This window comes from Megascapheus bottae, chromosome 10 (genome assembly GCF_031878675.1).
Source record: "Megascapheus bottae isolate mThoBot1 chromosome 10, mThoBot2.hap1, whole genome shotgun sequence".
Lineage (NCBI taxonomy): Eukaryota > Metazoa > Chordata > Mammalia > Rodentia > Geomyidae > Megascapheus > Megascapheus bottae.
Window position 1 is genome coordinate 66,807,609 of NC_143518.1, and position 27,746 is coordinate 66,835,354.

Sequence of the window (27,746 nt, forward strand, 5' to 3'; positions counted from 1 at the left end):
TGATAATAAAGAGGGGCTCACGGGTCAGATCTGGCCTGGTCTGCTTTTGTTTACTCTATAAGCTAAGAATGAGCATTTACCACCTATTTGATGATAGTCCTCAATCACTATGTTTGAATCCTCGTTAAGTGAAATATTCCCTCTAAAGAACTCTGTTGTCCTGGATTTGGTAGCCTACATGGGTAATCTTAGCTACTCAGAAGGCTGAGGTCAAACCCAGCTTAGGGCTACGGAGTCCTGTCTGTGAGACTCTTATCCCCAATTAACCACCAAAAATCCAGAAGCGGGTTGGACTTAAGGGATAAAGCAGTTCCCTTGGGTGGGAAAGTGAAGGGACAGTGCCCAGGCCTTGAGTTCAAGCCCCAGGATTGGCACACACACACAAAATCTGTCTCAGTAGGCATTCCTAGAAATTCAGTTCTCGATCATTGTCAGTTTCATCAACAAGACATTTGTAAATATTCTTCTCTGAATACCTAAGTAAAATTTCAGTTTTGCCTTTTAAAGAAAAATGTGTATTCTGGTACCAGAGTTTGACCTCTGGTACCTCGGGGCCTTGCTCTGTTACTCAGCTGTCTTGCTTTGTCTTGGTGCTCACCACGTGTGCCACACCTCTAGTCCAATATTTGGCTGGTGGACTGGGTACGGAGTCTCCTGGACTTTTCTGCCTGAGCCGACTTTGAGCCAGAATTCCTCAGATCTCAGCCTCCCGAGTAGCCAGGGTTACAGGCATGCGCTGCTACTGCTCTGTTTGAGCACTTAATTTTTTTATTTTTGTGCCTGTCGCGGGGCTTAAACTGGGGGGGGGGGGGCTTGGCACTGTCTCTGAGCTGCTTTTGTTCAAGGTTAGTGCTTTACCTCTTGAGCCACGGCTCTGATTCCACTTTTTTTTAGTAGTTTATTGGAGATAAAAATCTCACAAATTTTCCTGTCCAGGCTGGCTTTGAACCTCGATCCTCCAGTCTCAGCCTCCTGACTAGCCAGGATCATAGGCGAGAGCCACTGCACCTGGCCTTAACATTTTCTGTGTGTGAAAGTTAATGTGAACAAAAATTGTATGTATATAAATGTGTCAAAGTAAGAAGGAAAAAAATGACCTTAGGGAAGACATTTGTGTAGAGAGTACCCTGCAGCGGTCAACCAGCCTGGTGATTAGTCTGGAAATTATCTTGTATATAAGAAAAGCTTATGGGTGTTGGGATGTGAAGTCTTGTGAGAAGTTGGAAATTGTATATGCAGATTTGAATACTAGTTGTCATAGCTGTTAAATTGCCTTATATTAAAGAAAATAATATACACATATTTTTTGTAGCAACTTCTATGTAAAAGTTGGAGACGTTTATACCCATTGCCTTGATTAGAAGTCAAGAAATGAACAAGAAAGCAAGCCTTAGAAAACCAAGGTAAAAGAAAGATATATTATATATATGAAGGGACTGGGACTGTGGCCTAGTGGTAGAGTGCTCACCTAGCATGCATGAAGCCCTGGGTTCCATTCCTCGGTACCACATACATTGTGGCTCAAGTGGTAGAGTGCTAGCCTGGGCAAAAAGTGTCCACGGACAGTGCCCAGGCCCTGAGTTCAAGCCCCAGGACTGGCCAAAAAGCGAAGGACTGGGGGCATGGCTTGCCTAGCAGGCTTGAGGCCCTGACTTCAAACTCCAGTACTTGCAACAAAAGATAATAAAGTAACAATCAAATGAATTTTTCCCCTGAAGTAAGACTTCAGCAATATCAATCATTAAGTGAAAAACTTCAAATGTAATGTGATGATTGAAGTTTAGGTGAGCAATTGGTGGTTCTGGAGTTTATAAATTCTTTTCTTCAGAGATTTTGTTCCTGGAAAGTCAGGCAGTTAACCTCGTATGTGTTAAAGAGAGGGGGCAGAGAAAGGGAAAGGGAGGCTACAGGATGAGAAGTGTGGGAGGCGGTCAGTCCTAGGGGCCACTCTAGATAGGAAATGGCAACACAGACCTGACGGGGGGGGAGGTTGCATTCTTCAGCCCCTTTCCTTCCACACTCCTGGGGCATCTGCCATCTAACCCGTCACTACCGCAGTCCACAGAAACAGCACCCAACCTCATCACCAAGAGGCTGGAGAGACGTGGGTTACCTCCGCGCTGGGTGAGGCCTGGGCGGGGGCAAGTCGGTGTGTCACTGCAGGCTCAGGTGTGGGCTCCCCTCCCTGGGAGGTTAACGGGGGTGCAGCAGGGCCTCTGGGCAGCAGGGCAGGGCCACTCCTGGTGCAGAGGGGCTGGGGTGGCAGGGATGGGGAATGAGGGGCACAGGAGATCCCAACAGATTAGAAGAGTGAAGGGCGATACCGTGTCAGAAGAGCACATCAGCAGAAGCGTGCACACAGTAAGTAGCTGGGAATAAACAGCCCCGCAGGGGAACTGCTCTAGCTCATTTGAAACAGCCGTGAAAACTGAAGGAGGAATGGACAGATCTGCTGTCGTAGTGGAAGCTTTTCACAAATTACTCTCATCAGTTCTTCTGAAGCACAACGATTAGAATATAGAGGATAAGAACAGCCAAATTACAAGCTTATTTTAAAGCAGAGTTTTGCACCCAACAGCTACAAGATGTGTATTTTTTGTTAATTTATTTGGAAACTTGTGCAAATTCATAAAATTTGTTTTAACAAAATTTCTAAACATCAATATGAACATTATAGATCATATATTATTTAATTACATTAGAAATCAGTAACAAGTGATTAACTAGAAAACCTTCATGACATTTAGAAATGAAATAGTAGTTTGAAAATACTTCTCTGGGTAACTCATTAAAGTATAACACAGGAAGAAAATTAGGAAAAATTCTTAGAACTGAACACATTAAACTCAAGAATAAATGCTTACATTACTATAAAACCTACATAATAAAATTTTGATGATATAGCAAATTCATTGTTAAGAGAGAAACAACAGTCTACACCTACATTAAAAAGAGACTATGATTAATGAGCTAACAATGCAGAAGTCGACACCTGGTGATACACCTGTGAAGTCTGCTGTTGATGAGGCAGGGATGCAAGAACTGCAATCCAAAGCTGGGTCCAGGCAAAGTTAAGAGACTCTCGGAGAAAACAATTGTGTGGGGTCTGCAGATTGAAACCAGCCTGGGCAAAATGTCTGGGAGACCCCATCTCCACAAACACAAGTTACGTGGCGCGATGTGTGCTAGGTCCTCTAGGGTGGTCCAGGTAGGGCAAGACCCCGTGTGAAGATGACTAATAGAGCAGGTGCCAGCAGAAGCACCAGGAGGCTTGACCTGAGGCTGTCAGGCCAGTGCCAGCCACAGCAGGAAAGCCTGCTAGACTGTCACTTGTAGCCACCAAAAAACTGCAAGTGGAGTTGTGGCTCAAGGGGTAAAGTGCTAGCTTTGGGTAAAAAGGCTAAGAGACAGCACGTAGGCCCTGAGTTCAAACCCCAGTATTGGCACACACACAGAAAACCTAGCGCAAAAAAGGCTGTGACTTGTTTCAAGTGGTAGAGCCCCTGTCCAGTCAGCTCAAGGGCTAGTAGCCTAGTAGATACTATTATCTATCCATCCATCTATCCATCTATCCATCTATCATCTATCTATCTATCTATCTATCTATCTATCTATCTATCTATCTATCTAATCTATCCATCTGTAGAAGAAGAAAACATAAAATGTTAGGAAGAGAAACAAAACAGATTAAACTCTACTACTGAGAAGATAATATCAGAGATTAACAAAATAGAAATTAAAGGTGAAATAGAGGTCGTTAAAAGCAGCAGCTAGCAGTAAAACCAATTGTTGACAAGATCAAGAAAAATAAGTCCAACAGAACCATTATGCTCTGTCCCTAGTAAGACAGCATTCATGGTTCACCACTGCACAGGGCTGTTTGATGGGGCTATTACCAGAACTGCCTGGAAGAGGAGGGGGAATACAACAAAGGGACCCGGGAGGCCCGGGGTGTGGCCCAGTGGAAGAGTGCTGGCCTAGCATGCACAAAGCCCTGGGTTCCATTCCTGGGTACCACAGTCACAGAAAAAGCCGGAAGTGGGCTGTGGCTCGAGTGGTGGTAGAGCTCTAGCCTTGAGAAAGCCCAAGGACAGTGCTCAGGCCCTGAGCTTAAGCCCAGGACCGGCAAAAAAAAAAAAAATGGACCTGTGAGCAAAAGAATTGTCAACTGTTTCATGGCAATAGAGTCGAAGGCTTATACAAAATATACAAGTTTCAAAAACTGTAGTCAAAATGGACTTAAGAAGTAAGGTGGGTCCCTGAGGTTGTGGCATTAATAGCTGTGAATCTGTCTGTCCACACCCCATCACACAGGGTTGTAAAGGTGAGCTCTAACACTGCATAAATAGATCATTTGCTTGTATTGTATTGCTAAGTACAGGATATTTCATCTTAGTTTATGGTGTTAAATGTATCAGTTATTAAACTTAAAAACATTTCAATCATAAATGCAAAATAGTGGATAATATGCTAACGTTTTATTGGTGTGATTATTCATTTATTTTCTTGGGATGTTTCTGTCATTTTAGACCATTAAAAGATGAAGAACAGAAACACAAAAATGTCATACCACAAAAGAATCATTCAGCTCAAATAGAAAAAGAAATACAGAACTATGAAACATCCTCTGCGCCTCTGAACGCAGAGAGAACAGAAGAAACTTACTCCAACCACTATGCAGGCATGTTAACTTAAATTTTCTCTTATGGGAGTGGAAAAGGGGTTTCATAGTGTTAAATAGAACAAGTGACACAGACTGAAAAGCTAGGTAGAGCCTACTTTCAAAATGTGAAGTTTGATATTTAATTCCACAGCTCAGTGGTAGTAATGTCTCCAAATGACAAAGCCTGCTTGTTATAGGAGATGCATCCAAATACTAACAGGAAGATGATAATAAAAACATGAATGCCACTAACACTACAAGAATGGGACAGCTCGGTACCAGTTTACACCCTGAATCGCTGTTTAGTATGTATCATTTTTTAAAAGGAAGGTTGGCATTTTCTCAAGTCCCAGTGCTTTCTGGCTGTGTGACTTCTTTCTTGCTCTCATCTACCCTGAGTACTTCTCCACATATCTCCATTCTAAAAAAAATTCTGCCTTTGTCATTGTTCAAATTCTATTTCCAGTCATTTCATTTAAAAAAACAAAGCAAAACAGCTTCCCTTTCCTAGTTCTTTTCTCCTCCCGTACTCCTTGCCCGTCTGCCTCCTCCTGGTCCACCCATCTCTCTTCCTTCCCACGTGGTCTTTCCTGAAAGCACACCAGCACACCGCTGGTGTGATGCGTTCAAGCAAAGCCACACAGCGCGTCCTGAGGCCGGGTATCGCCGCCGGATTCGAGCTCTGGTCTGGAAATTTTGTCTTCACAGATTCTGCTTCCCTCGCACTACTGATGGGACTGTTCTGTGATCCTCTGATGTTTACTCTCAGCCACATCCTTAGAGAATAATATTTATTTGACTATACCATTTTAATCTTTGAACATGTTCTTTTATCTCTCTTCACTCTGTGTGTGTGTGTGTGTATGGGGTTGGTGGTCACGGGGCTTGAGCTTGGCCTGGGCACTGTCTCTGAGCTCTTCAGCTCAAGGCTACCACCCTGCCCTCGAGCCAAGCCCCACTCCCATTTTCTGGAGGCTAATTGAAGAGAAGAGTCTCGAAGTCTTCAGTGCCTGGGATGGCTTTGAACCTTGATCCTCAGATGGCAGCCTCCAGGGGTGAACCACCGTGCCCGGCCTCTCTTTACTTTTGAAGAAGACTATTGGCATGGTCATCTTACTCGTTTTCTGTCTTCTCTTCCCCGCTTCTTCCATAAAGGTTCTCACTATCATTTTGCAATTTGTTTTGTCTGTTTTGTCTCTGTTGTTAGGGTCTGTCAGATTTAACACCTCTTTCCTCTAGGACTGGACTGGTGGATCTGGTTTCCTAACAGGACCTGACCTCTAGAACTGGCCTGGGTTGAGTGAGACTATTTTTTTTTTTGCCAGTCCTGGGCTTGAGCTCAGGGCCTGAGCACTGTCCTTGGACTTTCTCAAGACTAGAGCTCCACCACGTGAGCCTCAGCACCACTCTGTCTTTTTCCTGTGTATGTGGTACCGAGGAATCGAACTTGGGTCTTCGTGCATCAATCAGTCTACTACGAGGCCAAACCCCCGACCTGAGTGACACTATTAAAGCTGACCCTTGGGTCATTTCTCCCAGGAAACAGAGGATACGTTTAAAACGGATAGCAGTACAAAGGATGGACAAAGCAAGGACTTGCTTTGTTAGACATCGTGGAAGGATGATTCATCGTTTTAGATCTTTAATGTCAGCTTTTCTGTTTATTTTGTTTCATGCTGAGACGAGTAGGTTAGAAGTATATTGTGTGTGTGCGTGTGTGTGTGTGTGTGCATGTGTGTGCGTGCGCGTGCACGCGTGTGCGTGTGTTATGTGTCTGTGGGTATAAAGATGGCGTCGTGAGCCCACCAGGAACTTTGAAGAGGGGATGGAGGAGAAGGAGTGAACTTCCTCAAAGTACTCCATCCACATGGTGGAATCACACAGTGAAGCCCTGGTACTACTGATGTGTGCTGATAACATAGTTTTCAGAAGACGATTCCTCGGCGCCGACTCAATTAACCTGAGTAGCAGTGCCATGGGCACTGGGGAGAGGAGCCTGGAGTTTGGTTTTGGACATGCTGGGTTGGGGATATCTTTGACCTCCCTCAATGGAAAAGAATCCATATGCTTTTGGAGCTCAGGGGTGTCAGGGCTGAGGGGACGTTGGGAGGGAGCAGGCTGGAGGAGGGGGAGGGGAGGGAGGGTGGTGTGGAGTCAGACAAAGGGAAACCGAGTATCAGAAGGGGAAGTTTACCAAGTCACACTGGCATCTCAAGGGAAATGACCACTGCAGCAAGTCCAGTGAGTTTACTGACCTCAGATGTCACTCGAGTGCCAGGCTGGAGTGGATTAAGAAATGGATGGTACTGAGAGCCTAGGGACCCCGTCCGTCCGTGAAGAAGGCGGCATGTACATGAAGTGATTATTGGAGGGAGCTGTGCTCAAAGAATGGATTTCAAATGGGAGCTGATACACAAAGTAACCAAGGACAGTGGACCATACACCCCTGCAAGGATGGGTTGGACAAAAGGTGGAAAGGGTTGGTTCTGGTAGGGAGGAGAGTCAAGAGGACAGGGAGGAAGCGGTGCTTGGCGGCACAGGCCGAGGCGTCCCACCAAAAGCCTTTGTCTTTTCTGGGAAGTAGACTCTGGGTCAGGGAGGGAAGACTGGAGACCGCATTTCAAAGCGCTGACAAGCAAGTTAATGAGACAAAAAGAAGGCCTACCTGTGGCCGGGGTCTGTTTGGGGTGGGTTAGAAGAAGTGGGCGGTGAGGGCTACTTTGAGGTTGGCCCTTGTAAAGTAGCACGGGGCTGTGAGGCCGCAGTGTAAAAAGCCGAACTGGGTGGGCTCGTCCAAGACTAGGCGTTTACCATACGGACGAGAAAGGAGGTGTAGGACCCTGGCGAGAGAGTGCAGAGAGGCAGCTAGTGTGCACGGGAACAGGAGGCGTGAGCGCACTGGCACGGTGGAATGTAAGGTGTGGGCGGTGGCAGGGGACAGTGGGGAGGTGAGTGAGGACGGTGGAAGGTCGGGGAGAAAGGGAGGAGTCACACCACACAGATCCAGCTAGGTGTTGTGGACTACATTTTCTGTAAGGCTGACGAAAACAATAGATTATATGGGTGGCCTGTCATTGTGTGCGTTGGACTGCTTGAGAAAGATTAGAAGAAAGTCTGTAAGAGGAGGGAGGTGTGGGCCTCACGGGCGGTGAGTCGGGACCACTGGAGCCATCCCGGGATGTCGACTCTGAAGTCCCTGGAGCCAGGGGACCAAGCAAGTGAGGAGGCCAGCTCTTCAAAGTCATGAAGAGTCAGGACCTTCCAAAAAGCAGGCTGTACCTTTTCTTCCACAGAGGGCAAAGTGTGCTCTTTGGAAGTGTCAAGCAGGAAGCAGGGAGGAAATGAGCTCACTTTCTAATCTGGGGTCAGTGGTCTGTGGGATTTAATAGCCCAGTTATGGGGCCGGGAGTGCGGCCTAGTGGTAGAGGGCTGGCCTAGCTAGCATGCACGAAGACTGGGGTTCAATTCCAGAAAAGGCTGGAAGTGGTGCTGTGGCTCAAGTGGTAGAGCGCTAGCCTTGAGCACGCAAGGACAGTGCTCAGACCCTGAGTTCAAGTCCCAAGACTAGCAAAAAAAAATAACCCAGTTATTCCCAAGTGTGGCCTCACTCCACTTCCAGACTGCACCGACAGGACTGGCAAGGCAGAGGACAGTGTTGCCACAGCGCCTGCACAAAGACTGAGTCAGCTGGTACGTGGAACAACAGAGGTTTGTTTATAGCCCAAGCTAGTTATTCCATTAATAATGGCTTTATTTTCAGATTACCTTGAAGACAATGTAATTCAACAACATATAGCTGCTCCAGAACCAATTTCCCACAAGGAGAAAGAGAAATCAAAGAGTGGGAAGAAACAAACGCGTCTTTGTCCAGAGGTCAGAAGAGGCAGACGCTTTTCATGTAAGAGAAAAGGTACGTAACAACATGTTAAAGCAGTGATTTAGAAAACTACACATGTTCAAATTTTCCTCTTATTACAGTGCTTATATTGGATACCGATTTTAGGGGAAAAACAATCACACGGTTTTATATTTAATTGCACAAGCACTTAATTTATTTTTATACTTTTGAAGGGTTTATTTATAAGTATAGCAAAAATAAAGACTGTAAAGTCTGCAGTTCAGGAGAAGAGGGTTTATTGTGTGAGGAGAGAGCAGACTCCTGCTCCCAAGATGGAGTCAGGCAAGCAGGAGCGCTTAGGGCGGGAAGTGAGAGATTATGCAGGGGACGTGGATGTGATCTCAGAGGATGGGAAATGCCTCGGTCTGGGGGACCTCCCACTGCCCCCAGCCTTGCCAGTTGCCAGGGTTACAGGTTCTGGGCGCGATTTCCAGGGTGCAGGGGGAGAGAGCCAAGGGAAGAAGTCATTTCTGCCAGGCGGACCTAACAAAGACAACTCATAAAAATGAACAGTGAGATCTAATTTTTAAAATTATTTTTGAAAATTAAAAATGTCATTTTCTAATTAGAAAATTTATAGAGACTTCAGTGGTTCTGTTTTTAAAATAATGATAATGTCAAGAGGTTCTGGTTTGTTTCAGAAATTTTATGTAAGATAGACTGAACAGTTCCGTTGTATGCTTGCAGTAAAACTTTCTTTTGCTGCTCGGAACGGAGCCTGAGGCTTTCCGTAGACTGGACAGAGACTCCCCACCGAGCTGTACATCTACACCTTGGTCTCCTGAGCCTTCATCTTGTTTATGTCCATACACGCCCACAGTGTCTCCTAACCAAATTCATAGCCTCTGTCACTGGTCCTTGACTGCTCTCCCTTCTTCCAACAAGGCGACCAAGGTTCTTGTTGTATTTTCATACATCTGTTTAAAATACTTGGACCAATTTACCCTCCTTCCTCCTCTCCACTCACCCTCCCTGTCTGCCACGGTGTCTGCCATGCCCTTCCGTTTGTCTTAATTCTACGGCAAGGCATGTGTGTTTGATGCTTCACTCAGATGGACCCCACGGATTGCTCTCTCCACATCTCTTCAACCCCCCCTTGTTCTGTAGTGTCTATATTCTTTTTGCTACCACACTACAGAGGCATAATGTATTTTGGTACTATTTACTCTCCATCATTCTCCTACTCTGTCCTTGTTCCCACAAACAGTCCTACAATTTAAACATGTTCCCTTTCTCTCTCTCTCCGCCCCACCTCTTTCTCTAATACTTACATGGCAGGTGCCTCAGCTGTGTGTCAGTTTTGTCCTTCAGTATCAGTGGGGCCTGCACTTGTGTCTGATTCTAGCTGGTAGAACGTGGTGAAGGTGGTGGCTGCCACCTCCTCCTGTGAGGTGACAGGACATCCCACAAGGCTCCATGTTGCCAACAGACTTAGGCTAGAATCCGTCTCTTCTCATGACTCCTCACCCTAATCCCTACACTGTTCCATGCAGACTCATTTAATCTTTAGTGAAACAGCTGTCGTTTTCATTAGAAAGGTAGAATAATGTTTGCAAAGATTGCTAGCAGGGCATTTTGGTATGCGTTCCCTCCTGCGAATTGTTCTGTTAAAAATGAAGTTTATGAGATAACCAAGGGACAGCAAAGGAGATGAGAGACAACATAGTACATTAAGGACAACAATCATTCGTTATATGGCTTTTGTTTCAACACATAAATTCAATATATCAGATAACAAATTTGTTATAGTATCTCACTTTGTTATCTGATATATTGAATTTATGTGTATTTGGTTATTTGAAATTTGATAGGGAAGGGGGGTAAACCAAGACGGGTGGGGAGTGTGGGGGGGGAGGGAAATGGGTACCAAGACATGTGAAAGGGTATCTATGTATGTGAATTAATGCACCTTCTCTCTGGCAAATATCATGTAACCCTTTTACTAATTACAATAAAAAATGCAAAAAAATGAAGTTTAATAGTCCTAGCTATTTGGGAGGCTAAGAATGGGGTCACTGCTGAAGGTCAGCAGGTGCAGACCCCTTCATAGACACCGTGAGGGAGGCCGCACAGGCCATCTCAGCGGAGTGTGGCTGTGTGCCGAGGTACGCCTGTCATTCCAGTTAGCAACAGGAGGCTGCCAAACAGGTAGATTCCCAGTGAACATCAGAGCTGCAGGCATTGCTCCATGGTGGGGATGCTAGCCTAAGAAGCAGAAGTTTCTGAGTTCAAGCTAGGTACATTTCCTCAGCCCCCCAAAAAGAAGCTTCTGAAATATTCAACAGAGTAAAGGAGCAACCCAGAGAATGGGAGAAAATATTTGCAAAGTTTTCATCCAGTAGGGGATTAATATCCAGAATACATAATGAATTAAAACCTTTTATGAGCAAAAGAACCCCAACCTCAAAAGACAATAGGAAAATGATCTGAGAAGACATTTATCAAGACAAGCAAGTGGCCTGCATGTACAAAAAACTGGTCAACACGACTTTTCATCAGGAAAACGCAAACCAAAACCACAATGAGATGGGACCTTACCCCAGGTCGAAGGGCTGTAGTCAGCTCTGTTTAAAGTTCTCTGTGCATCCGTGGAACTATTACAACGAAGCCCCTCCTATTACAAGTGTATGTTAACTCAAAAATAAAATTAATCGAATGAATAACTGCAGTGAAAAAGACAATTACAAATGCTGGCAAGGAGGCAGAGAAAGGGCGTGACATCCCATGCTGCTGGTGAGGACGCGAGCTGGTACAGCCACTGTGGTCAACAACAGAGACACGGCAGCGAGACCCTCCGCTCCCCCGCTCAGCCACCATCATGCAACTCACAGGAGCTGGGCCAGCTGAGGTGTCCACTGACCAGCAGGTGGTCTATACCCGCCGTGGAGTGTCCCTCAGCAGGTGAGCACCCCGTCCCCGCGGCAACAGGGACAGAACTGGAGAAGGTCAGGTGGCATGAAGACAGCCAGAAATGGAAGGACGAATGTCGCACGCTCTCTTTTTTGTGGGAGCTAAAGGTTAATCTCTTAATGTGCAGATTGGTGTGGCCCTGGAGACCACAGGGCGAGGGCGGCCACATTAGCCGGCGGACTTTAGTCACCACTCGTCTGCCTTACGTGGCCGTCTCATATGCTGTCTTCAAGTTGAGGAGCCCCCGCTCTGAAGCAGCAGCCGTCTTGTTGTTTACATTAAACTCTGAGTGACCCGGCGCGCCCATAAATTAACGAAACAGTTCCAGGAATTGACCTGTTTGCGTTAAAATTAGAATTCACGTCAAGTCCAAGGGTAGCATTTGTTTTCCAAGCCACAAAACTACCCTCAGACAGCTGACGAGGACTCAGCTTCGGGAACTTGCCGTCAGCTGCACCCCTGAGCTGTCCCTGACGCCCACCCTACCTCACTCACACACCTTATCATACTCAAACACCTGGTTGCTTTTTTGCCTTTATAAGCCTTGTAAAATGTCAGCTCGGGGCTGGCTCCTAAGCTCCGCTGGGTTGGGGTGCAGGACACCAGAACCCGAGGCTTGAAGAAAGCCTTGCTCTTGCATCTCAGAACGCCTGACTCTCAGTGGTCTCCTTGGCGGTCGTCCTGAGACTGGGGCATTACAAAGTGACATAGTGTTTGTATGTATACTTACACCCGACTTACAAAGCTTTTTGACACCAGAACCCGAGGACGATGATGTGACAAGATTTCTCACTGAGCGGAGAGAAAAGCTCGGCTGGCCAACTGCATTATGGGATCAGAGTTTGAGCTATTACTGTCCTGAGATTTTAGTTCAGAAGGATCTCCTGCAGGTATTTTTTTATTCAATTTTAGGCTACAAAAATGACTTTGAAACTATCTTAATGAAAATGGATAAGGCATGGATATGTGTGTGTATGTATTATATATATTTTACATTTGAGACTATAATACATTGCAATATTTGTGCTGGTTTCCTCTCAAATCTTCCTCTACCCTCTGGCTCAAAGTCTACTTTTTTGCTTTTACGTATCAGGGGTGTGTGTGTGTGTGTGTGTGTGTATGTGTGTGTGTGTGTGTGTGTGTGTGTGTGTGTGAAAGAATCAAAGGAACTCATGCCTATAGTCCTAGCACTCCAGAGACTGAAATCTGGAGCTTGGAGCCAGCCTAGGCAGAAAAGTCAATGACATTTCATCTCTAATTAATTAGCAAAAAGACAGACTGGAGGAATGGCCCAAGTGGTAGAACACTAGCCATGAGCAGGCAAGCTGAACAAGAGCATAAAGCACTGACTTGAAACCCTAGAGTCAGAAGAAAAAGAGAAAAAGGAAAAAAAAAAGAAGTTAGCTAAGAAATGACTTAGAAGTACATGTTCTCATTGGCACCCTGGACCCACTAAATCAGAATCTCTGAAAATGGGTGGCTGATATTTTGTAGAGTTCTCAGATGTTTTTGGTGCACAGTTAAGAGCCACTGCTTCATTCCGGTGAGTGTGGCCTAGTGGTAGAGTGCTCGCCTAACATGCACGAAGCCCTGGGTTCAATTCCTTGGTACTACATCCATAGGAAAAAAAGCCGGAAGTGGTGCTGAGGCTCAGGTGGTAGAGCTCTAGCCTTGAGAAAGTCCAAGGACAGTGCTCAGGCCCTGAGCCCAAGCCCAGGACTGGCAAAAAACCAAACCAAATCAAAAAATGAACCACCGCTTCAGGGGTCAGAAAATGTTTGTAAGAGGGACCAGATGAAGCCAGGCACAAGAGCCTGTAATCCTCGCTACTCAGGAGGCTGAGAGGATCACAGTTCCAAGCCAGCCGAGGTAGGAAAGTCTGTGCCACTCTTAGTTCCAAATTAATCAGCAACAAGCCAGAAATGAAGCTGTAGCTCAAGTGGTAGAGCACTCGCATTGAGCCAAAGGAGCCAGGGACAGCATCCAGGCCCCGAGCTCAAGACTCAGGACCAGCAATAAAGAAAAAAAGTGGGTTTTCTTCACGTAGAATAGCCAGTTCCTCAAAACACCAAGTAAATGATGGAGAGATATTACAGTTTATTGCAGAAACTTTGAGCAGGATTTTAGAGTCAGACTTGGATTCAAATCCATTATTTGGCTCCATCTTGAATCTGTGACTTATCTCAAATTACCTAATGTAAGAAAATATGAGCTGAGCATGGTGGCTCACAAATCCTAGCTATTCAGGAGGCTGAGATCTGAAGATCACAGTTCAAAGCCAGCCCAGGCAACTAAAGTCCGTGAGACTCTTACCTCCAGTTAATCACTAGAAAATCAGAAGTGGTGCTGTGGCTAAAGGGGTAGGATGAAGAGCTCAGGGACATCACCCAGGCCCAGAGTTCAAGGCCCACGACTGACAAAAAAAAAAGAAAATATGATTCCATATCTGTTTAATGAGATTAAAAGTATCACATCTTAATTCCTTTAAATTTAAGAGATAAGAGTTAAGGTAGTAAAGTCATTGCTTCTAGTCCATGTAATATATATTTAATATATATAATATATATATTTTTCAAACATTTTATTAGATAATTTAACCAAATTGTATTTTTTATATCAGAAACCTATGAAAGATGATGGTGTATTTATATATTGCCTTCCCAAAGTTAATAGTAAAGGCTTTTGCAATCCGTACTCTCTTCGAATAGTCTCTGCTCATGCAGCTAGGAAATGCAAAGAATTTTGGACTGTTTCTGCTTCATTTATCTCAAAGGTAATATATAATGAATATTTTGGACTCATGGAAGAAAAATATCCTGTTTAAGCTGTTATATCAGTATATGCCTGTAACCATGGACTCAGGAAACTGGAAGAGGAGGATCAAGGGTTAGAGGCCACCTTGGACACATAGTGAGACCTTATCTCAGAAGAATATCTAACTTATCATTTAACTTCAGAAATGTATCTTTGTGTTTTAGAGAAATCTAAGGTGAAGACTGTATTTAAGAATCTCCTTGGGGCTGGGAGTTTGGCCTAGTGGTAGAGTGCTTGCCTAGCATGCATGAAGACCTGGGTTCGATTCCTCGGTACCACATACATAGAAAAAAGCCAGACGTGGTGCTGTGGCTCAAGTGGTAGAGCTCTGGCCTTGAGAAAGTCCAAAGTCAGTGCTCAGGTATTAAGTTCAAGCCCCAGGACTGGCAAAAATAATAATTTCCTCGGTAGAAATGGTATTTAATGGTGGTATTGTTCTTCTCTGTACAGATTTAGGTTTGATAAATTTTTCTTACTTATTTTTGTGTTGGTACTGGGGCTTGAACTCAAGGCCTGGGCTCTGTCCCTAAGTATTTTTGTTTAATGCTAGTGCTCTACTACTTGTACCACAGCTCCATTCTGGCTTTTTGGAACTTAATTGGAGATAAGAGTCTCACAGACTTCTCCAGGCTGGCTCCGAACCACAATCCTCAGATCTCAGCCTCCCGAGTAGCTAGGATTACAGATGTGAGCCACCGGTGCTCAGCTTGACTATTTGATATTAAGAAACATCTTCACTTCTGAGTTACTCTATTAATATTTAGTGTATATTTTAAAGGGAAGAGCTTAAACATAAGCGCTTACTGGTATAAGAATAGCAATAATAGGGCAAGAGTTTGACCTAGTGGTTGAGTGTTTGCCAAGCATGCATAAAGACCCAGGTTAGATTCCTCAGTACCACATGCAAAGAAAAATCCAGCAGTGGTGCTGTGTCTCAAGTGGTAGTATTCTATCCTTGAGAAAGCCTAAGGATAGTGCATAAACCCTAGGACTGGCAAAAAGATAAAGTAAAAAAATAGTAATAATAAAGATTTTTATTGGGGCTGGGAGTTTGGCCTAGTGGTAGAGTGCTTGCCTAGCATGCACAAAGACCGGACCTGGGTTAGATTCCTCAGTACTGCATACATAGAAAAAAGCCGGAAGTGGTGCTGAGGCTCAAGTGGTAGAGCTCCAGCCTTGAGAAAGTCCAAGGGCAGTGCTTAGGCCCTGAGCTCAAGCCCAGGACTGGCAAAAAAAAAAAAAAAAGATTATTGTTATGGGAAACTTTATTGCCACATGCAGAAATCTCTTCAGTAAACTCGTACATAGCACTTAGCTATTATGAGATACAATTACACAATTATTTGTTTTGATCAGTTGTTTCATATATGTTTATTCTCCTCTGCTTTACTACCCTTCCAATTCAACTCTTAAGTATATTGGGCAGCACAATCCATTTCTTTATGAAATACAGCTCTGTGGACACATGTTAAAATGTCTACAACATGCAATGGCAATTGAAAAAGTTAGAAATATTTATGTTAATAAGAGTGTAAACAGAGCCTGGAGCCAGTATCTCACACTTAGTATCCTAGCTACTCAGGAGGCTGAGGTGTGAGGGTTGTGGTTTGGAGTCATCCCGGGCACCAAAGTCCATGAGACACTTTAACTTCCAAAAAGCCAGCAGTTGAGCTGTGGCTCATGTAGTAGAGTGCTACCCTTGAGGGGAGAAAAAGCATAAAATGTATGTTGATAGAGACATCTATATATTTATTTTTGAAAAGAATTTAACGAAATGTTAATTTAGATAAGGGAGAGAGACTTGGAAAGAGAAAGAATTCTTTGATGAAGGGTATTTGAATGTTAAAATGACCTTGGGATTATAAATGAATGATTACATGTGTATGGTTTGAATTGAGTTCATAAATGATCAAGATAGATAGATAGATAGATAGATAGATAGATAGATAGAAAGAAAGAAAGAAAGATAAATAGAAAGAAAGAAAGAAATGTAGACGTAGCTGTAGCCATAGCCATAGCCATAGATTGATAGTCCTGGTGATTAAACCCACGACCCCCATGTTTGGGGCAGGCATCATACCACTGAGTCACACCGCTACCTGAGTCCATTAATACTGCTTTTGAGAATTGAAATTAGAAAATGGCAAGCTTGGGAGCTATGTTAGGTGAGTTGAAGATTCCCAGATAGGAAAAACAAAAGCTTAATTGGGCAAGGCTTTACAAGTCAAACGGGGGCTTCTTTAATTACTTTCTTTTTTTGTTGTTGTTGTTGGTCGTGAGACTTGAACTCTGGGCCTGGGCGCTGTCCCTGAGCTCTTCAGCTCAAAGCTACCACCCTACCCCTTGAGCCACAGTGCCACTTCCAGCTTTCCATTGGTTAACTGGAGATAAGGGTCTCATAAGAGTGCCTGGGCTGGCTTTGAACTGTGATCCTCAGATCTCAGCATCTTGAGTAGCTAGGATTACAGGTGTGAGCTGTGGCTCCCAGCTGTTCCTTAATATCTTAAATATGTCATGTTTTTGTGTTTCACACTTATAGATTACTAAAACAGGTGTCAACTCAGAAGAGGTGGAACTCATTCCTGCGTTAGAATGGCTATCAGAGAGGCAACAGTACTATTTTCTGCAGGAGTTTAAAATATTTTCCAATTTCCGGTAAGACAGATGAGAACAACTCAGTTTTTTAATAGTTTGATTTTGTTGCCTGAGTCACATCTGGATTTATTTTGGTGACACCCTGTTTCTGATATAAAAAAATTAAATTTGGTTAAATTATCTAATAAAAATTATCTAATAAAAACATATAACGTTTTGAATTGAAGTCATCTGCACTGACCCATCAGAAAGCTCTGCACTAGTCCCACAAACGTGACCAGAACATTCAGCAGCCCACCAGAAAGGTCTGCACCAGCCGAACAAAACCAGAAAGTTCTAACAAGACAAATGGCCTCTGCACAGAGAGCTCTGAGCAAGGCACGCTCATCAGTGCATCAGAAGAGTGCCCGGCCTCCCAGACCGGCTGCCCGGAAGCCCCGCGTCAGGCCTGCATGTCGACATGTCCAGCAGAACCCGGTGTGGCGCACACCCGTCCACCCGTCCACCCGTCCACCGTCCACCCGTCCACCCAGAAGGCCCTGCACCAGCCGTGCGAACCAGCCGACAAGGGAGCCCACTCGGGCACTGGCCGTTCTACCACGCCGTGCCGACCACCCCACTGGCCGTGCATCAGGAAGCTCTGCCACAGCCTACTCCACACAGGAGAGTTCACCAAAAACTGCACCAGCCATGAACGCGGTGCAAAAGAAAGCTGGCTGCCAGACACACCGGCCCACGAACTCAGACAGAGCAGCCGGCGCGGGGCTGTCTGGTGGACTGGCAGGCGCGGTGGAGAAGGCATCTGGTGGGCTGTGTGCCTCGTGTAGAGTTTTCTGGTGGAGCTGAACATGTTTCCGGTGGACTGTTCTGCATGGCTGCTGCAGCCTTCTGGTGGTCGGGCCCCTATGCCTGGTTCTGGTGGACAGCGCATGGCTGGTTCAAGGCCCACTGCCGTGTCAGTGCAGCCGTGTCAGTGGTGCGCTCTCCTAGGCTCCTGAAGAACGGGCACAGGATGTGCGCAGTGGATGATGTGGAGTGAGGCTGGTGATGGCTTCAGGATTGAGATCATCTCAACTGCTTAGGTGACCCCAAATTCCTTCCCATTTCACGGGACTCAGGGCTGTGACTAAGCCTGACTGCTCTGCTGGATTCCTAGCATTCTTACCCTTGCCATGTTGTCCCTTCCTTACTGGCATTTGCTTGCTACTTAGGGGTGACTTGGGAATGTAAAAGTCAGTAGAGTTGTCATTTTCCTCAAGAGACCGAGACCTTGGGGTGGGGGAGTGGGGTTGATGTGTCAGTGAGTTGAACCCTCCGCAGTGTAAAGTGGAGAATCTGGGTGTTAGGTTAGAGAGTGCCATGTCTACTTCATATATGAAAATATGGAACATGAAGAATCACCAGGGAAAACTCTTTAGCATTTTTTCTCACGGTTCCTTTGAGTTCTTTAAAATGGCACATGAATCTGTGTTTTGTAAGTATGATAAAATATCAAAATGACATGTCATCATAATTTTTTTTGCCAGTCGTGGGGCTTGATCTCAGGGTCTGAGCACTGTCCTTGGACTTTTTTTCTCAAGGCCAGGGCTTTGTCACTTGAGCCACAGCACTACTTCCAGCTTCTTTCTATGTATGTGGTACCGAGGAATCGAACCCAGGGCTTCATGCATGCTAGGCAAGCACTCTACCACTAGGCAAACTCCTGGCCCCTCATCATAATGTTTATACTCAGAACTCTACAGCTTTCTTTTATCAGTCACCATTTCATTGTCACTGAAAATTGAATTTTGACTATTCTTGGTCTAAAAGTTAGTTTTCAAAGTAGTGAATCAATGACTGTATAAGGTAATAAACTTAGAGATTTTGATAAATTACTCTGTGTTGCAGCTAAGTAAACTATGTCTGTGGAAACTATGATTTTCAAGTGTATTGACCTCTTACTATATAGCCTGTTGATAGTTTGGTATTGTTGATAGTTTAATATTTACTTTAATGCCTTGTGATAAATTAAACATATTGTGAGGAGTTGTATAAAATTACTAAGCTTTTGCTAAATTCTGTATAAACATACAATTTGTGGCTATAAAATATAAGTGTTTTTCTTTTCAGAATTAATAAAGCTTTTGTTACCTGGAAATTGAATGTAAGGAGAAATAAGACAGAGAACAGCAAGTAAGTCTTGACATGTAATACATTTGTAAAAATGTAAAATGCCACCAAGCACCAGTGGCTCCCATTTGAAACCCTAGCTGCACAGAGACTGAGCTCTCAGGACTGAGGTTTGAAGCCGGCCTGGGCAGGAGAGGCCGTAAGGCTCTTATCTCCAACTGACCACCAAAAAGCCAGAAGTAGAGCTGTGGCTCAAATGGAAGGGCACCAGCCTGAAAAGTTAGGGGACAGCACACCCAGCCATGAGTTCAAGTCCCAATAGTGGCACCAAAAGAAATGCAAAAGAAAGCTATCCACATGTACTAGGGAAGCTGATGCAAGGGTTTTTAGCTCAGCCTCCAGCATGGCATCGTGGTGGAAATGGCCTTACACATTTTTGAAGAGACCATAAGCTGCCCAGGCTGCTTTCTTAGCATTTCAACTTTTTTCTTTTCTTTTTTTGGCCAGTCCTGGAGCTTGAACTCAGGACCCGAACACCGTCCTTGGACACTTTTTGTTCAAGGTTAGCACTCTACCACTTGAGCCACAGCACCACTTCCAGCTTTTTCTGTGTATGTGGTACTGAGGAGTTGAACCCGGGTCTTCGTCCATGCTAGGCAAGCGCTCTACCATTAGGCCAAACTCCCAGCCCTCAACTTTTTTCTTTTTTTGGTTTTCAGAAGTTTGGCAGTGTTGATAATTTTATGTTAAAAACATATAATTTATTTTGTGTAACATTGCTTGATATCACAAAAGTATTAGAACTCAACATCATAATAGAATGTTATGAGTATTTGCCTTTTTTTTTACCCAAAACATTGTGTATGGGCAAGGAGTTTGGCCTAGTGGTAGAGTGCTTGCCTAGCATGCAGGAAGACCTGGGTTCAATTCCTCAGTACCACATACATAGAAAAAGCCCAAAATGGTGCAGTGGCTCAAGTGGTAGAGCCGTAGGCTTGAGAAAGCTCAAGGACAGTGCTCAGGCCCTGAGCTCAAGCCCAGGACTGGCAAAAACAAAACAAAACAAAAAATTATGTGTAACATTCTCATGCAGCCTCTAATGCTCACTTAATCATACCATGTAAAATGTGGTCAGTGTAATAATATAGGATTGTAGGAGTGTTATCGGAACAATGCCATCTACCTCTATATGAACTAAACTGTGCTAGATACTGCTAAATAGATTTTATATATTTGGAATGAAATATGTCTGAAAATATTTATTTTTTAGGACATTTTTGTATAAACATCTCTTTTATGCTGATGAGTTTTTTCAAGGATGTTTACTACAAATAAAGGAACTTTGTGAAGATGCATTAAGTTTCAGTAATAAAAAATATAAAGACGACCCACCTACTGTGTGCTTTGTAAAGGTAAGTGGAAGGATATTGGTATGGAAACTGAAGAACAAGCAGAGTTGGTATATGTCTGATCTGAAAGTCAGGGGTCACGGGTAGTAGGACATCAGCAACAGAATACAGGGCTGAATCTCCCCCAAAGGATGGAGGCCAGCCTAGGAAGGCGGGGTTACAGGCTGAGGACTGGGGGTTTCTGAGGCTGGGAAAGCCAGCTCGGGGTGGGAAGCGCAGAGAGGAAAGCTAGAAGAGCCCAGATGCAGGAGTCAGTGAGGGTGACGTGTTTATCAGAGCTGGAGGACGACAGGGTGGGGTGGGGCAGGGGCTGAGGGGGCCGCATGAGGGGGCAAAGGGAATGAAGAAGCACAGGATTCTTTGCCAGTGGGCGCCCTGGGACACTGCTCAGCAGCGCACGCTTGGCTTGTTGGCTTTTTACCCTGACAGTCAGCTAGCCCCACAGTCACTGTCCCCGGCCTCAGCTTCGCCTGCACACAGGCATAGCTTTAACAGAGGTGGCATTTCTAGAACTCTAAGGGGTTTTACTCAAGTTCAAGAGGGAAGTTTGTTTCAGGAAAGCTGTAGAGTCGTACAGTGCAGTGATCTACACTGTGGGGCTTGAGCTCAGGGCTGGGCTCTGAGGCCTGAGCCTCACCGACTTTCCTGCCCAGTCTGGCTCTGAACTGTGATCCTCAGACCGCAGCCTCCGGATGAGCCATTCTTAAAGAATAACAAGTGGAGGTTTCTGGGGAGACATTGTAAGGGAAGAGATAGAGAATCGCTTCACTACTAGAAGAACGCAGGCATAAAGATAATTCATAAGGGACTGAATTATAATGTTGGTAATAATACCAAAGATGAAGAAAGATTTTGAGACACATTTTACTGGAGAAATCAGGAGCTGATGTTGAGTTGTAAGGCCAGGACCAGGAGAAATCGGAGTAAATCTCCAATGCTGAGTGAGAGGAGGACTATTTGGTAATGTTTGCTTGGGGATTCTCTATTTAGTCATTGTTAGCAGTGTATCTAGAGATGGAGAGGTCTGCATGTTCACTGATGAGAACACCCCACAGTAAAGGCATCACACGGAAGGAAAAATAAGAGCGTACTAAAAGGAGAAAGAATGTGATAGATGAAACGTTCTTTGTCTACATCACCAGCAAAGAATTCTGAGTAAATTTTATCCTACTCCTTATTAGTAACATTTAGCCTCTATCCTGAATTTTATGTTTACGTTTCTATAAATATTTAGAATTTCAAAAGTAAAAATAATTTCTGGGATTGTAGGTTTTTCAACATACTTAAAAATACTTTTAATTGTTTGATTCAGTTCAATCATGGTTATGACTTCAATAATATGTTTTTCTGTCTTTGTATGGAGGTTTAGATAGATTTAACTATGGGTATTTAAATTTGAAAAACATAGAAGCCATATAGTATATAGAGCAATAAGCATTTGAAGAACAAAATGTGAAGTGTGCTCTTGTAAATCACCTGAGCAGATAATTGAATAGCTACTTTTTATACACGAATGCTATTTCCCACACTCAGTATTTCCTGTCACGTAATTAGCTGGAGCATTCTCGAACATACTCTCTTGATGAATTTTATGAAGAGCAGGTGCATCAAAGCATGCGGGCTCGGAAACAACTGGAAGTCATCAAGGAGAAAGCCATTGTAAAGATAAAGAACACAATCTTACAGGTAACGTGTACTGTGTGCTGCCCCAGGCGTGACTCAGAGTGTCCCTAGAAAATGGGCACTGGGCAGGAGAGGGCGGCTGACGCTCCAGTCATCCTAGCTACTCTGGAGGCTGAGATCTGAAGATTGTGGCTCAGAGCCAGCCCGGGCATGAATGCCTTGTCTCCAGTAAGTACTCAAGCATCCAGAAGTAGAGCTGTGGCTCAAGTGGTGAAGCATCACCACGAGCAAAAGACACTCAGGTACAGTGCCCAGGCCGCGTTCAAGTACCAGGACTGGCCACACACATAAGAAGAAAAAAGGAAGTTTCAAGTTGTTACAGAAAATGCGAAGAACTGTATCTAGATCTATTTGTTGACATGTGTGTGTGTTCCTATATATGTATATTTATTCATAAACCTCAAAGCATAGAATCTGTCTTGAGCTGACACATACAAGGAAACTAGACTAATTATAAAGAGAAATCTATTGCTCAGGGAAAATATAACTAGGTGAAATAAAACTTTACAAAGGATTTTTTTTTAACCAGTCCTGGGCTTGAGCTCAGGGCCTGAGCACTGTCCTTGGACTTTCTGAAGGCTAGAGCTCTACCACTTGAGCCTCAGCACCACTTCTAGCTTTTTTTTTTTTTTTTGCCAGTCCTGGGCTTGAGCTCAGGGTCTGAGCACTGTCCTTGGACTTTCTCAAGGCTAGAGCTCTACCACTTGAGCCTCAGCACCACTTCCGGCTTTTTTGTACGTATGTGGTGCCAAGGAATTGAACCCGGGTCTTCATGCGTGCTAGGCAAGCACTTTAACCACTAGGCCAAACTCCCAGCCCCTACAAAGGATTTTATAAAGAAGAGAGTAAATGAAGCCTTGTATGTACTTGTGTGTTTGACTTCTAAAACTTACTTAATTCCTTATAATGAGACACGGAACCTGCAAGCTTCTGAAGTCATTTTTTCCTTCATTGTTTGAATTTTATTTTATTTTATTGTAGAGGTGATGTACAGAGGAGTTACAGTTACATGCGTAATGAGTACATTTCTTGTTGAACATTGGGACCCTCTTTCATTTCTGCCCACTTTCCCTCCCCCTCCCCGACGCCCCTCCACTTCCAACTTGCTTGCTATGGGTGCACTGCATGGCCCTTTGTTCTTTCCCTCACAGAACTGTGAGTCCCCTCCCTTCCCCAAATCAGATAAACATAAATAAGACCCAGGGCACTAAAACAAAAATCAATGACAACAGGGAAAAAATGAAAGAAAAAATAAAAATTTACAATACATTAAAAAAACAGACTTTGTTGTTCTCAATGTACTATGTGCAGTTATTTCTTTTTTTTTCTTTTTTTCCCTTATAGTTAATTTCATGTGGTTACTGTATCTGACTTTGTTACCTAGTGAATTGTATATACATTTATTTGTTTATTTGAAATAGGGAAGGGAAGGGGGGAAAGCAAGATGATTGGGAAGGGCTGGGGAGGAAAAGAGGGACAAAAACATGAGAAGGGGTATCAGTGTTCAAGAAGTAATATGCCCACTACCTAATGAATGTAACTATAACCGCTATACATTACCCTGACAATAAAAATTTAAAAATGTGGAAAAAACCCCAGAAACCTCTTGCTCCCATATATTAGAGTTCATTTCAATTAGTATCATTTTAAATGGTCATGTGCATATAGTTACTGAGCTATTGTGATTTCCCTGCTAGGACTATCCTAGACACATACTAATTATTACAAATGAGGGAAACCATGGACCCTGTTTTCCTTTGAGTCTTGCTTACTTCATTTAACATGATTTTTTCCATGACTTACGAATGGGGCGATGTCGTTCTTCCTGATGGCAGCATGGAATTCCATGGTGTAAAAGCACCACTTCTTGATCCAGTTGTCTACTGAGGGGCATCTGGGTTGGCTCCGTATCTTGGCTCTGGTGAATAGTCTGCAGTGAACGTGGTTGTGTGGTGGCTTTAGTGTGTCCTTGTTTCTGGACATTTGGGTATTTGCCCAGGACTAAGATGGCTGGGTTGTAGCTCCATGTTTAGTCTTGAAGACAATATGCACTGCTTTCCAGAGTACATAAGCCAGTTTACACTCCCACCAGCAGTGTAGCAGCAATCCCTCCTGGCTACATCCTGTCTGTTTTCTTGATCACGGCCATTCTGACTGGGGTGGAATCTCAATGTAGTTTTGATTTGCATTTCTTTTATCACCAGAGGTGTTGAATATTTCTTCTTGTATCTATTGGCCATTCTAATTCCTCTCCAGAGACATCTCTTTTTAATTCTTTGTCCCACTTATTAATGGGGGGGTGGCTGTTTCTTTGAGGACTTTTTTTTTTTGCCAGTCCTGGGACTTGAACTAAGGGCCTGAGCACTGTCCTTGGACTTTCTCAAGGCTGGAGCTCTACCACTTGAGCCATAACACCACTTCTGGCTTTTTCTATGTATGTGGTAATGAAGAATTGAACCCGGGTCTTTGCACATGCTAGGCAGGCACTCTACCACCAGGCCATGCTCCCGGCTCCAGGAGTTTTTTTTTTATTATTGGAGGGTTTAATTTTTTGAGCTCTATGTATATTTTTTATATGAGGCCCTTGTCTGTTGCATAGCTAGTGAAGATCTTCTCCCACTATGTGGGCTTTCTATTTATCTTGCTAGCTATGTCTTTTGCCATGCAGAAGTTCTGTAGTTTCATGCACTCCCATTTAGCCAGCTTTTCTTTGATTTGTTCTGTTTCTCAATCTTTATTTAGGAAGTTTTGACCTGTGTAGTGTATCCCCTATCCCTTCCTGTAGTATTTTCAGGGTATTTGCATTTAGCTCATCGCCTTTGATCCATGTGGAGTTAATTCTGGTGCAAGGTGGTATGTAAGGATCTAACTTCAGTTCTGACACCTGCATAGCCAATTCTGCCAGCATCATTTTTGAAGAGGCTGTCTTTCTTCCATCTGTTGGCTTTGCTCCCTTATCAAAGATTAGGTGGCCATAGGTCTGTGGGATCCTTTCTGGGTCTTCAGTTCTATTCCATTGTCCTCAGGCCTGTTGATGCGCTGGTACCAAGCTGTTTGGACAACAGAGTTTGTTTGAAGTTTGGTATTGATATTCCTCCAGCACTGTTTTTCCTGCTAAGGACTGTTTTTGCTATTTGGGGTCTTCTGTTATTCCATATTAACTTTTAGATCGCTTCTGGTTCATTAAAGAATGTTGTTGGGACATTGGTGGCTAGTGTGCTGAATTTGTAGATAACCTTGGACAATATTGCCATTTTCATGATGCTAACCGCCCAGTCCAGGGGCATGGGAGGTTTGTCCACTTCCTTAAACCTGCTTTAATTTCTTTTTTTTTCTTCAGGTTTTTGAAGTTTTCATCACAGAGGTCCTTCACCTCTTTGGTTAAGTTAATTCCTAGGTATTTTTTTAAGGCTACTACAAAAGGAATTTATTTTCTTATTTCAGCTTCACTCTTCTCCAAAAGTAAAATTTTAATGAAAGTTGTTGATAAAATATTGTAAACTAGAAATTGTGATGATTGCATCATGCACTTGTTCATTGAATTGTAGGTTTCAGAGAAGAAAGATGTAAAAGAATATTTTGAGGAAAAGCCGTCTCCTCTTGACTCAACACATTTCAAGCTGCCTGAGCTGCGGCGCTTACTAGAAACAAACCGGAGGTTTCTGGTGCTGGTGGACTACTTGTTCCAGGAGCTCGTCCGTCAGCTGACGAACACGGCAGTCGCTCAGCTGCTGGAATTCTTCAGCAGTTCTGATAGAGTGCCATTCTCAGTGGAAAAAAAGAATGAAAATCTCATCAGGTAATAAAACTATGAGCTTATATTGCTACTTGTGGAGAAAATATCCCATAGTTTGACAACCCCTCTTGTAACAGATACGTTTATTTTCATGAAATATAAGAAAAATAAAATTCATTTTTGGTTGTATTTGACATAGATCTAGTTACTTTTTGTTGTTGTTGTTGGTCATGGGGCTTGAACTCTGGGCCTGGGCGCTGTCCCTGAGCTCTTCAGCTCAAGGCTACCATCCTATTCCTGGAGCCACAGCACCACTTCTGGTTTTCTAGAGGTTCATTGGAGATGAGAGTCTCACAGACTTTAGTGCCTGGGCTGGCTTTGAACCTTGATCCTCAGATCTCAGCCTGAGTAGCTAAGATGACAAACGTGAGCCACTCTTTCTCTTGGCTTTTTTGCTCTAGCCTAGCACTCTACCATTTGAGCTTCAGCTCCACTTCTGGCTTTCTTTCTGGTTAATTGGAGATAAGACCTATTAAATATTGCTATCACCCAATGAAGCATGAGTCTAGCATGAATCTATTAACTGTGAAACAGACAGTATCATCCGTGTTTGACAGTATCATCTGGAGATGGTGGGAGTCTGGACCGCGATTGTGCTGTGTGGCTCTGTGGAGGATGGTGGGGGATAGTGGGGTACACTCACCGTCACGGGGCCATCCATAAACGAAGGAAGTCTTTAATTCCTTTCATTGATGTTTTATACTCTTAGTGCATCGTGCCTTATTTAGTTAAGTGTGTATAAGTATTTTATTATTTTTAGTTTATTGTGAATGGCGTCATTTTCAAGTTTTAGGAAAGTCATTGCTCATGTTTGGGAATACAGCTAGCTTAAATATGTTGACCTTGTCCTCTGACACTGTGTGAACTTGTTTATCAATTGAATGATTTGTTTGTTTTCCCCAGTCCCTTTCTAGACTGACATCCTTCCTTGGTGGTTGTTGCCCAATTGCCCTGACTGGTAAATTCTGCAGTGCAGTGTTAGGAGTGGTGAGGACTGAGTGTCTCCATCTTGTTTTTTAGTTTTATATTAGATGCTTTATGTCACTTGGGAAAATTCACTTCTTTTCTATTTTGTTGATTGTGGGGCTTGAACTCTGGGCCTGTGTTGGGGACCGAGTGTGGGGTCAGTGACCTTGGACCTGCACAACTGAGTACACAAGGAAGTAAGCTGCTATCATGATGACTTTGGCTGTGTCAATCGCTTCTCATTGAACCTATCTGAGACTTGATCGCAGTTTTGTGCGAATGTAACTGCTGGCAGTGACCTGGTTTTAAGAAAAGTATTTAAGATTGGAAGAAAGAAAGAAACGGGGCTGCAGTCTTGAGCTCCCGGCCTTCTTGGGCTGCCGACTTGGGCTGTAGTCTTCCTGACCCCGTCTTTTTCTGGGCTTCTTCTTCTTTTCCAAGTCCCTACCCCCTAAGTCAGGAATTCCGGTTCGCTGTCGGCTGGCCCCCGCAGGCCTGGGCGCTGTCCCTGAGCTCTTCAGCTCAAGGCTACCACCCTACCCCTTGAGCCACAGCCCCACTTCCAGTTTTCTGGTGGTTATTTGGAGATGAGAGTCCCATGGACTTGAGTGCCCGGCTGGCTCTGAGCCTCCTGAGTAGCTGGGATGACAGGCGTGAGCCACCACTCAGGAGGAAGTTCACGCCTTTAGTCATGAAATGGTGTCGCATTTTTGTCAAATGCGCTTTTTTCTGCTTGTTGAGATAACTGTATTATGCTCCTATATTACTTACATGCATTTTATTAGTTGATCTAGACTTGCATTCTTGTGATAAGTCTCAATAATTTGTACATAATAGCGTATAATCTTGTGTATGTGCTAATACATTATGAGCCCATTGTCTGCAAACACAGCCTCTCACAAA

General features: G+C 44.0%; 1 protein-coding gene across 1 annotated transcript; it reads left to right on the plus strand.

Annotated features, from left to right (window-relative positions):
• The first annotated feature begins 1,335 nt into the window (after positions 1–1,335).
• Positions 1,336–25,884, plus strand: LOC150058660 (dynein axonemal heavy chain 14-like). Its single transcript, XM_090341649.1, has 10 exons — positions 1,336–1,403; positions 4,530–4,681; positions 8,424–8,573; positions 12,231–12,361; positions 14,092–14,244; positions 16,825–16,940; positions 18,990–19,052; positions 20,260–20,401; positions 21,953–22,084; positions 25,630–25,884. Exons 1-10 carry the CDS (start codon positions 1,372–1,374, stop codon positions 25,882–25,884), a joined length of 1,326 nt encoding a protein of 441 aa, XP_090197775.1. The 5' UTR covers positions 1,336–1,371.
• Positions 25,885–27,746: the final 1,862 nt, after the last annotated feature.